General features: G+C 34.9%; 2 protein-coding genes across 2 annotated transcripts; both read left to right on the top strand.

The window, feature by feature from the left end:
* The first annotated feature begins 370 nt into the window (after nt 1-370).
* On the top strand, nt 371-4,686 carry LOC132303406 (uncharacterized). Its single transcript, XM_059800640.1, has 4 exons — nt 371-1,128; nt 1,865-2,105; nt 3,895-4,012; nt 4,195-4,686. The coding sequence occupies exons 1-4, from the start codon at nt 554-556 to the stop codon at nt 4,284-4,286; spliced, it is 1,026 nt and encodes a 341-aa protein (XP_059656623.1). The 5' UTR covers nt 371-553; the 3' UTR covers nt 4,287-4,686.
* Nucleotides 4,687-11,455: 6,769 nt separating this feature from the next.
* LOC132305052 (uncharacterized) lies at nt 11,456-11,893 on the top strand. The gene has a single exon (XM_059802738.1). It carries the CDS (start codon nt 11,456-11,458, stop codon nt 11,891-11,893), a length of 438 nt encoding a protein of 145 aa, XP_059658721.1.
* Nucleotides 11,894-12,554: the final 661 nt, after the last annotated feature.

Raw genomic sequence — 12,554 nt, 5'->3', positions numbered from 1 at the left:
TATATGTTTGACTGGTCGCATCGGTTGGTGCCCTTAAACACATCTACAAACACTACGACTATTCTTCTCTTTGTTTCCGCCTAATACTAAAATAATCAGCCGCTCAAAGTCCCGATCATCACTAACGGTAAGATTCCATGATTCCCAACTATACATCGCGTCACAGACAATCCCACCCTGTCCCGCCACAAGTGAGAAAACGAAGTGTCCTTGAAAACCACCCCCAACGTTACAATCACCAGCCAATCACCACACGCCACCTCAGCACACAACATATCAGGCTGAGGTTTGTCACCCGTGGTTCACCGGCTCACGTTAGCAAACCCTCGCGTGGTCAGAAACTCCAATGTAACGCATTAATATCCAGATACCTCCACGTGTCCAAACTCTCTCGCGTCGTCGAGTTATCCGTTAACCCTAATCTCTCTCCTCTCTTTTTCTCTCTCTTCTCTGCAACTCCATTGAAGAAGAGAAGAGAACACAAATCAAATCAAATCAATTTTAATTCTTTATTTTTCAAGAAATTTGATTCTTTTCTATACATATATAGTAAATGGGAAAGCTTATATGTGATTCGACGACGTCGTCACCGGTGATTCCGTGGAGAGATCCAACATCAGCTCCGACACTGGACAGCATCGAGACCGTTGATCTAGCTGACCACAATACAATCAACGCCTGGGAAAACGTGACCGGCTTGGAGGACCAGCAAAGGCGTCATTTGCAGAGGCTTCACGCCAAGGGAGTGCTGTGGAAGCATCCAGGGGATGGTGACTCTGACTCCTCCGTCGTCGCGGAGGGGGTGGTGTTCCGGCTGACGCACGGCGGAGACGTGGAGGCGGACGGGAACTGTCTCTTCACGGCGTCGCAGAAGGCGATGGGATCGGCGGCGGCAGGCGCCAGAGATCTGCGGCGTAGGACGGTGAGGAGGTTCTTGGAGGATCTTGGATCTGTGAGCGGATTGGAGAGAGATGTGATTGAGGATGCTATAAAGCATATGTACTCGCCTGATCTAAGGTCTGGTTGGGGGATTCATGTAGTTCAGGAGATCAAGCTTTTGGCCAAGAAAGAAGGTCGAGAGGCGTTGGATTCAGCTATCGACGAGCTTGTTCAGCTGGGTATGCAAAGGTAATTTCTTGTTTGTTTGTCGATCTTTTTTTGTCTAGATTCAGATTTCAGCCATTGGATTGTCTGAAACTTGTTTTTTCTCTTTCTTTGCTCCGTTTGTTTAGGGCGAAAACGTAGGGAATGAGAAGAAATGTAAATCTTGGACTCAAGAAGGCGAAAATTACACTGAAATGTAGATTTGTGGCTTCCTTAATTGAAACCCAATTCGATCTCTTTTTTATTTTCTTTTATTTTTATTTTTATTTTATTTTTGTATCCATTTTGCAAGTAGTATACAAATATTTTGAGGGTTCCCTAAAATATATTAACTTTCTTGTTTTATTTATTTATTTATTATTATTATTTTTTGGGTCACAGTAGTTGCATTTTGTTCTCTGTTTTGTATAATTTATTTGGTATAGTTTTTCATTACATCTTTTACCCTTTTTCCCCCTCTTGATTGTGGAGGAGATGGCATGTACAGGAATATTTAGTTGAATCTTGTTTTTGAAAAGAGTTTTTATTTTATATATATATATATATATATATATATATATATATTTCAATACTTGCATTTTGTTCTCTGTTATATTTTATATATTATTATTATTTTATTTTTTTTCCCCTGAAAGTTAATGCTAAATCTTATATGTATAATGGAAGTAAGTTATTGGATTCAGATTTAAGATTTAGTGTTGCAAATTGATGTGCTATTTTGAGTTACATATGTGTTTTTTTTTGTTTTTTCTGATTGAAGAGAGTTGGCTGCGGAGTCAATTTACAAAGAGAGGTGTACTGCTGTGGATGATGGGCCGAGTTGGGCCAAGTACATGTCAATCTCTGGGTCTCCTGGTGATGAATATGATATCATCACTTTGCAATATACTGAGGAGGGTTTATTAACTGTAGATGAGAACAGAGAAGGCCATGCTGCTGCTTTTGGAGATGATATAGCGATAGAATGTCTTGCAACTGAGTTTAAAAGAGAGATATATGTGGTAAGAATAACATTTATGCCTTGGGTACCTCATTGCTCTTGTTGTTGTTGTTTTTCTTCCCTTGGAGACAATTTGATTGATTTTGACATATTAATTTATTCTTTTAGCAAATGCTGTTAATTTCTTTTAACCTATTGGTTTGCTTCATCACAATTTAATCTTTGGTCTAATCATTTAAGTAAACTAGTGTGATTGTCAACTTGTGGTGGACATATGTTCCTCTATGGTGCATAATTATGTGCATGTTGCTGAAAGTGTCCCCATATACTATTTATATGATATTGTCATGTAATTTTAGGGGGATAGTTCTGGTCAAAGTAACATAAGGGGACCTAAAAGGTTACTTTCGTTCTTTCTTTCTTTGATGAGTTCTCTTCCAACTATATACACCCTGTTTCATCGAATTTTAGTTGTATACACCCTGTTGCACCGATTTTTTTTTTTTTTTTTTCTTAATTCATGAGTTTTGTGACATTTTTCACTCTAATTCAGCCCCCTTTAGCCTTTCTTTTCTTTTCTTTTCCCTTTTCCCTTTTCCCCCTTTACTGCAAGTTGAATGAAAGAAGGAAATGAAAGAAAATAAGCCTTTAAGATGCATAAAATATGGGGGTAATATAGGAGTAAATTAATCTCTTAAAGATGCATTTTTCAATATGGAGTCAGAACATGGAACTTTTTTCATGTGTCATGTCCTCTTTTTCCCCTCAGCAAGAGTGGAAGTTTTCAATATACATAGACTGGCTTGGTGAATGAATCATTTACTGGGTGTCAATACACTAAAGGGTAATGTAACATGGATGTCTTGCCTTAATTAGAGTAAACTCATCACTTAAAGACGCATTTTTCAGTTTGATCTTATTTTATACTTTTTACTAATTCTAATCATGCTCCATTCCAAAAAAATAGGTTTTGTAAGAGGGGAAGCATTAGAGAGGGGGTGGTAATGTTGGAAGAGTCTTTTAGGGTTGGGGGTACCAGATGCTTGTGAGCTAACAAATATGTATATATCGAAAATGGACGCAAATTGCAGTCCCAACATTCCCCCACAGAAAATCCTTAAAAACTAAGAGATATATTAGTTTTTAAGGACAAATTGACAGATTGAGGACATGACAATGAGAGATATATTTTTATATTAAAACTATGTTAACCGAGACAGATAATATTCTGATTCTGACATGAAATTTTTATTTTTTAAATCATGTCATTATAATCACCCCCTTCATATAGAGAATGACATATTAGGGACATGTCAAATATAATTCTGTACATGATTTTGTGTATGTATATGGATCTATTAGTATACGTACACACATAATTTGATTACTTATCTCTCTAACTCTCATGCTTACTCATTTAATGAAATCTTCCTATAATTTATGCTTTTCAAACATGGTCAACCTTTATATAAATTCCTTGTAACACTTACTTTTCTGTTTTTAATTTTTTCAATTATATGTTTTTTTTTTATGTTAAAAAATGTCCTAACCAACATATATCCAAGATTTATTCCTACATGTTTCCAATGTGCTAGTCAAGTATCAAAAATTAAGAATATTATGTTTAAATTGTGACACATCCAAGATCACGTGTCCAGAAGTGTTTGAAAAGTGTCGGTATCCAACATATGTTCGACACAGATATAGCCACCTTTGTAGAAGCACATGACAATATTTCAATACTGTTAACTCTTATCTTTTGTAAACTTTTTGGGGACTTGTGATATAATAAGTCATTTGTTCTTAAGATTGCTTTTTTTTTTTTCCCTTCTTTCTCCCCCTTATGGTAGGTGCAAGCTCACGGATCAGATGCAATGGTGGATGAAGAAAATTGTGTTTTTTTCCTTCCACATCGACCAAGGAGTGAAATTTGTGAACCTCCCTTCTTCCTCTTCATGAAAGGAACAGGTAATGGAACTTCTTTAAGTTGCTTGTGTAGTGTTTTTTGGTGGTAAATTATATTTTGTTATTCCCTTTGTCATAGCATGTCATATATCCTGTAAACCTATAATTATTCTTTCAATGCTTTCTTTTCTTTTTTTTTTTTTTTAATTTTTTAAGATGTATGCTTATATACTTTCCATGAACAGGTTGGTGTGGGGCTGGAGCTGACCACTATGAGCCCCTTATTGCTCATCCTTCCTCACTTGTGTCCCCGGAGAAAGTTGCTCTGGTACTCTGAGGTCTTACTCATGCAGTTTTGTGGCGTAGAGGTTAAATAGAAGTAGTCGTTCAATTTTCCCCCCATTATTTGGCATGCAAAGTTGTTCTCCACATACTTTTCTAGAAAACATGGAGAATTTTCGTGCTTAGAATTGATTTTTCTTTCATCAGTATTGGACTCGGTCACTTTTTCCTTACAGCTGGCAGGTTTTGTGCCTATGCCTGAGCAGTTCTGTAGTATCATAGTTGTAGTGGTTTTGCCGGCTTCTATATTTGTTGTTGTTGAGTTTTCTTGAGGATCCTTGTATCATCTTGGTACTATTGTTGTTCAAGGTTGAATAGTACCCTCTTTTCTTTTTTTTTTTTTTTTGTATCTGATTCTGGATTTCATTTATTTAATGATAGAAGTGACTTTTTCATTTCAGCTGAATTATAGGACTGTAGCTATTTATTCAATTTATGTATTTGAACCCAAGTCCATTAGTTATCTCAACTCAGTTGCCCAGTGTTCCCGTTCAAGTAAAGGTCAAGTCCCAAAGTTTCGTTGGTCTAATTTGAATTTATACCTAAAATGGCATGCATTATTTACCATATCAATCTTTTCACTAAAAAAAAGATAGTTCCAAGACTTGTTATTTGATAGTATAACAACCAATATTTATCTAGTTATGTTTGTATTTCCTTTATGATAAATGAAGTAGAAATTAGAAATATGAACCTTCCTGAAAGAAAAAAAATATAAATATGAATTTATCACCATGTTAGTGAACGTGTATGATTATGATTTATATCCGTTAACTCTTGAGCTTGCAATATATGTCTATTTTCTAACCTTTTTATTTTTTTATTTTGACAAGTATATGTCTATTTTCTAACCTTACTACCCATTTTCAATGCTCAACTTATTTACTGATTAAAGAAGAGATGATGGCTCTACCCGTGAAGGTTTGCTTGAACAGAACAGGAAGAATGCTTTTCAAAATTTGGTTCGTGTAGTACATATTACTGACTTACAGATGTTTAAGGTGCAGATTTAGCGTTATGTAGATTTTGTACCTAGTGTCATTTTTTTCTTGTCAAAAATATTTTGAATAATGTTTTGTTCGACACCCTCTGAACAAGGTCATTTTAAAATCTCTCTCTTTGAGCAAGGTCATTTTAGATTCTCTAAGCAAGGAGGCTCATTTTTTTTTTTTTTTTTTTTCATTGTTGCCCTAATACTTGCAATGTCATTATATACAATCGCTTTATTAGATATAATCAAGATTTGCTGAGTGTGGTTTGCTCCGAAGAAGGCTCTCTGGACTCCTTCTACATGCAGTTTGATGGTTTGCTAATCGGTTTGATTGCACTGAATTGTGATGTTGAGGGATGTGTTCTTCTTTTTGGTTCGTCTGGCTATTTTCATTTCGGAAAAAATTGTTATTTTCTCATGTTTGGTTACTACATTTAGTCGTCTAAGGGACTGTTGCTGCTGTATTTGTAGAAATCTTTTCAGATTCTAAATCAGAGGGTGTTTTTTTCTCTACATTCTAGTGCAACAACATATCCTCCTAGATTGGGAGAGAGTATGAGATAATTCTGAAAGATCTCCCATGAAATGTTACTTATCAGAAATTCGTTTTGCATGTGGTAACATTAGCCGGGTAATTCTGGTTTTTTTTTTTATCTGTCATGTACTTCCCTGATTCCTTTCTTTGGTTGTGGTTTGACTCAAAAGGCTAGTAATGTAAAAGCAGGGATGATTGTGTGTGTGAGGGAGAGAGAAGAGAGAGAGGGTGTAGTGTATATAACTATATAACTATATATATATATATATATTTTGACCTGGCAATGGTTTAGTGGGGTTAGGGAGTTAGGGGTTAGATTGTGTGTGTGAGAGAGAGGGTGTAGTGTATATAACTATATATATATATATATATATATTTTGATCTGGCAATGGTTTAGTAGGGTTAGGGAGTTAGGAGGGGTTAAAGGGAAGGGGAATGATGCTGGTGGGTTTTGAACACGGGTTAAAGGCCCCTAAACAATACACGTCCTACTGCGGTGGGCTAACACCGCACTCGCAGGGTGGAAGAAAGTACATTGTGTCAAGGTCATAGAATTACATCAAACCTCACTCTCTCCAGGATTAAAACCAGGAAGATCATCAATATTCTTTGCTTCTTTCCGAACAAATTGCAGGACAAAATTAATCTGTTGGCTAAAGCAAAGATTGCCTTAACAATGACTTCCGCTTCAGTCTCAATGCGCACTCTATGATAACACCACTGAATAAAGCTATGTTCGGTTTTCTCCATTTTCAATTTCAAGGCACCAATTCCACATTACAGTTGAAGCTTTCAAAACCTTCTCCGCGTGGTCCCCAAGCACCACTCCTCCAACAATGTACTAAAGCTCCATCAACACAGAGGCCAGTATCCGTATTAATTTTTACAAAATGTGGAGGTGGGCAATCCCAACTTTGATGATCATGACCCATCAAAGACATGGAACCACCCACCTGCATGGAGGAATCTACTGCTCATCCCACCACTGATTTTGAAAGACCTAAGGAGCATTCTAAACCTTCCAAATTTGCCAACAAAGACAAGCAGAAGTACCTTCTCTTTAATTCCAAACCATTCATACACTTGGTTCCACTTCTTAGTTCGTTTCCCACCACCAAACATCCCATGTCTCAATTCACGGATCCGGACCCCTTTCTGTGGAGGAGAGTCGTCCTGTTTCACGTTCTGTATCGCTAGTGGAACGCACTACATTGTAATGCAATAGTATCGGGACAAAGTGTAACACCATAAAATAACGATGTAATGTAGCTGTTGCATAAGCGATATAATTAATGATACAGGAGAGGATTCAGGTTCATTAGTTTACGTCTCAACACTGATAATTTGCACACCATGGTTGACTCAAGCAAAAAAAAAAATCCGATTTTATATCAACAAAATTTAAGTATGAGAGACCAGATTTGTCCATGTCTCTCCATTTTACTTGTAACCAATTACACTTATAATATTAAATTTATTATAAATAATCACTTTCTAAATACTGTGTAAGTTAATTATAAGTCAGGAATAATTATGAGGTAACCGGTAGTTTAATTATTAATTGAATTTTTAATAAGGATCTATGTAAAAAAATGTGTAAGTAATTTAGTACTTATATATTGATTCATTAACATTTATAGATATAATATATTTATTGTGAAATAAGTTCAATTGTAGAAAAAAGGGCCGAATTTAAAAAAAAAAAAAAAAAATACTCATTTCAATTACATCCAATACTAGCCTGCCTAATCATGAAACTTGACCCAAGTTGATGCACAATTGGACCAGCCAATTAGCAGCCTGCCTCCAAGGCCACTGTGGGCCAAATCTCAATCGACAAGTCGATGGCCCATGGACCCATGCTTGGACAGAGTTGGACTTGGAAGTCGTGGGCTCAACCGACCCAATGGCCTGCTTGGTGCTTTGGTGTAGGACGGCGTAAATTCGGCCCGAGCCTGCTCTAGAGGCCACTGTGAAAAGACTGAGGTGGCCGAGAAAATGATGTGCTAGTTCAAGCCAAGGCCCAAGGGCATCCCTTAACATTGTTAAGGTCAATGGAACTCTCTCGCAATTTTTCTAAACAAATGTTGATATTACGTTGTGCATGCTTCCGTTCTTATGTTTTCGCTCCCACTCTCATTTTGTGTAACTTAAATTTTGTGTTTTTGCTCTCATTCTAGCTCCAATTCTCACTTTGTATCACTTAAATTTCGTTTTCATGCTCCCACTCCCACTCTCGCCAGGGTATGCCCTTGGGTGGGGCCACCGTATAGTGCCCCCAATTTTTTTTGTGAGCTCTTATATATAGTATATATACTGTGAAAAATATGTTATTTATAAAATGAATTCCAGTTCAGTTGGTGAAGGCCTCATATAAATACAACTTCTTTTTAATACAACCCACTTTTAACTTAATTGATTTTTTTATAAACTTAGGCTCAATATGAGTAGAGGAGAATGCAACCTAATCTGACTTGTTTTAATGCACGTACAGTCCAAAATAAATTTCGTTTTTGTGCTCCCACTCTATGTAACTCGAGAATGAAAAGTCTCAAAGCCCGTGATGAGAGTAGAATTTGCTCGCTCTTATCCGTTTTCTCAACAGAACATGCGCTTAAAGCACTGTTTCTTGGTTGACCACAAAATAAAGCAAATACAAATCTCACTCTCTGCTTTTGAGCCCTTCTATGAAGCTTCACTCACATTTTCCAAACAAGCACACAAAGCACTCTTCTCTTGTTCCTGACTATCATCACTATATTCTCAACTTTTCTCGCAAGATTCTCTCCCTCATGGGTTTTTTAGGGTTATAAGTCAAGGAATGGGAAAAGATTAACAATTATATATATATATATATATATATAAAATATGGTATTCCAAGAGCTTTCTATACTTCTCAAAAGTAGAAATACCAATTCATTGAACCTTGCATCATACAGTTGAATATAGGACAATTATTTATGGTACATGGGGAAATAAAGGCGAGATTGCAAGTTGCAACCATTGAGTGCTAGTACACTAAACGTCACAAGGACGACAAATTATTTAAACCTTCGCATGCTTGATTATGTCTAGCTTAGTTGCACCTAAGCCATATAATTATTTCAACATGTGTTACTCTTAAGTTCCGAACATGCATTCGCTTTTACGCTCTTGTTCAAATTCTTACTATTTATAACTTAATTATGTTGCTCTCACGCTATCGCTCTTGAATTCATTATCGCTCCCTCTTTATATGACTTAGGTTGCAACGCAATATGGAACAAATTGTATAAAGTCCGATCTATCTTCACTTTTAATGATGTACGGACCCTACATAACTTTATAGAAGATTTAAATCTTCACAAATCCCTTATTTGGTGAGTACAGACGTTTTATAAGGTTAAGGAGGGTTTTAATTTTCACAAACCCTATTTTTCGTAGAGTATTTCTAAAGTCTCCTAGTCTTCGGAAACACTTTGATTTTTTTTTTTTTTTTCGTCACTTCAAAAAATATTTATATGCATTGGTATGTATAAATATTAAGGTTTTAAGCCATATGTATTTATCACTTTAATGTGTTTTAGTTGTTGGATTACCAAATTACCCTCTGTTTTGACACAAACCTGTTTTTGCCCTCTTATATCTGAATATTAAATTTCCTTTACTTGGTTCAACACACGAGCGACTACTACTTCAATAAAAATTCAAAAAATAAAATAATAACAAAATAATAATAATAATATTCAACCACTACTTCAATTATAAAAGCAAAAAAGCATTAATATGCCAATGGGTGGGTCCCAAGAAAGGCAGGCAGTAAGGGCAGAGCCTTTTTTTCATGCAGTATTATACACTACACCCACATAAAGTATGCTTACTTTCATGGTCTATTTAAAGTTAGTGTTAGCTTCTTGAGTGTACATATATATTTTCAATGGAAAACATGAAGGGAAAATTATTTATATATGAACTTTTAAATCACAAATTACCAAATTATGAAATTAACTAAATTTATATTGTTTTAACATGTTGCGTTCAGAAACACCAAACCGGTACTTGGAACTGCTTCATCTTGTATTAGTTTATACGTTTCTACAACATATTACCGATTTTTGAAAAAGCATGGATTTATTCGAGGTAATTGTCTCCAATATATATATATATATTTTTGAATTATGGAAAAACATAAAGGTACATCCATAAAATTATGGAAAAACTCCACTATTGCCCCCACCCTCTATGTTTTGAATTTTTTTACGTTCTTGTTGAAGGCCACCCCTCAGCATAATTTTCTGGTATATATATGGACATAAAGGTACATCCATAAGCATCTTTTTACAACATTACGGGCAATACTAAGAGTCCACTTGGTTATGTCACTTATAGAATGGTTCTCAACAATTCAGAAAATAGAAAATTATTTTTAAATAACTATAAAAGACATTTATTTGAAAACGAACTTTTTGTAACTGTGATTTTAAAAAATAGTTCTCACAAATTGTTAACCAATTAAGCAAGTTTTTGTACAAATTTTCGATTTTAGTTTTCAAAAAACTGAAAACTACTTAAGAAACTAAACCAAACAGACACAAACTGTTAGTACAAACTTAAGCAAATGTCTATAAGCCTATGTATTAGTAGTTTTTATAAATTTGAATATACGGTTCTAGTATATGGGCTTAGAAATTGGTGGTTAACTATACTAGATGATACAGAGTAATTGACAATTAGTACACTCATCAATTATGAAGCCCACAACACAATTGATATAGAGTTGATATTATGTGCTCGAACATACTAAGTCATTAGTATGTCCAATCAATCCACATTTATCATTCACGTTGGTTGAATTCACGTAGTGTTCTCAACCAATTTGAATGAGGTATTTTAATTGGTTTGACATATCAATTATATGACTTAGTATGTCTGGTGCACCTGAGAAATTAGCAAATGGCCCTGAACCATTTGACATTTGGTAGACTAATTCAGTTAAAACTAATTAATGTAATATATTCTTTAATATATTAATACATTTTTGTGAGGCCATTAATCTAAATTGAACCGAACCTTCTCGTTGATATGAGCCGTCATAGAGATACTTTTTCATCCTAAGCTCAAAATTAGAAGACGGTGCATATTCCTGCAAAATGCTATTTTAGTAATTTACAAATTCTGAACCATCTGGAGGAAGAAATGGAAAGCAAAAAGATGTGAAAAGCAAAGCAACTAAGAAACACATTCTTACTTTGCCATGGGTTTTCAAAAAGTAACACCCTCATACAAAGTAATTATAAATTAAGCACCATGTGTTGAATTAATCACCAAAATATCTTCCCTTTTCCTCACCATATAAGCCTATGTTTGCAAATACTCCATGTTCAGTCATATGAGAATCTTCACCAATCTTTACCAAGTCCTCTAAGAGCCCCCATCATATACTTCCCTAACACGTACATTCCCTAATATGCCCCTATAATCCCACATTGAAACTCCATTAATGGATTCAATCAAGAGCACAAGAAAACTTCAACCCATGAAATGTTACAAGAAGGGTGAGTACTACTTTTCTAACAATCTCATTCTTCACTCTCTCATAGCTCTGATTTGTATCTTGTTGTGTTCATATCCTTTGTGGTTCCACTCTCTATTGTCTTCAATGAGCCACTTTGTCTTTGTTGGTACCCAAAGCTTCATTTCTGTCTTCCTCAACCCCAAGTGCTTGTTCATAGTAGGCAATGTCATTGTTGTCATCCTCGTTCGAGAGTCAAAGCTTGCTGTTTCGCGTCCATCTCCGGCCACTGAGATTTATGACGAGTATGTTAGGAGGAGCCAAGCTCTTCGCAAAGCCTCTACGTACAAGGAGAAGAAAGAAGAAGGGAAATTGACAGAAAAGTTAACTGGTCAGGAGAAGAAAAACAGTATTGAAACTGGATTGAAGAAGAAAAACATGCAGACGATAGAGAGAGATCGAAAAGGTGATCGTCATCGCGAAGAGGAGGAGCCTGGCTTACCTGTTCAGGAGTTGAACAAAAGAGTTGAAGATTTTATTGCTAGGGTTAACAAGCAAAGATGGCTTGAAGAATACAGGCTGTGAAGAAATTGGATTCAAGTTAGTGTAGGAAAAAGGATGAGATACTATAACAATTGTGTAACTAGTTTGATTAGAGCAAGCTTTTAAGAATTTTAGCAGAAACACAGTAGAAAATTCATGTAATAAGATGTTAGAATATAAACTTTATTTATTTATTTTTTTCTCGATAGCCTACTTCATTGTTGGAGTGAAAACCAGAAATAAAAATACTTGCAAAGTGTTTTCAACCCAAGAAAGTACTCCTTATAATTAGATGTATCACATTTAGTTGTACATTTCTTATTTCATTAAATGACTATAATTTCATTTCTTATTGAATTACACTTAATCTACATTTCTTATTAAAACAAATTTTGAAAAAAAGTTCATACTAATTTGATGACATATTCATTGTTAAATTTTGAAATTAATTTTTTTAAATAAAAATCTTAAGTAGAAAATTTAAAACAATTTAAGTAATTATTTCTTAATTTTTTATGAACATAATGCATAAAAAAGAAGGTGTTTTTTATTTAAGTAATTTATTAATTTTTTATGAATATATTGTATGAAAAAATATATTTTTATGGTAAAAAAGTTTAAAGTGAGTATACTAAAGTTTGCACTTTATTGATGTATTGAACAAGTGATGTTCCATCTTTGCTTCCTTATTAATATATTGCTT

Source organism: Cornus florida, unplaced genomic scaffold, assembly GCF_030987335.1.
Source record: "Cornus florida cultivar Cherokee Brave unplaced genomic scaffold, ASM3098733v1 CherokeeBrave_3.0.0_Hap2_Chr04, whole genome shotgun sequence".
Taxonomy (NCBI): Eukaryota; Viridiplantae; Streptophyta; class Magnoliopsida; order Cornales; family Cornaceae; genus Cornus; species Cornus florida.
The sequence above is the reverse complement of the archived record's forward strand: the minus strand, read 5'-3'. Positions and strand labels throughout refer to the sequence as shown.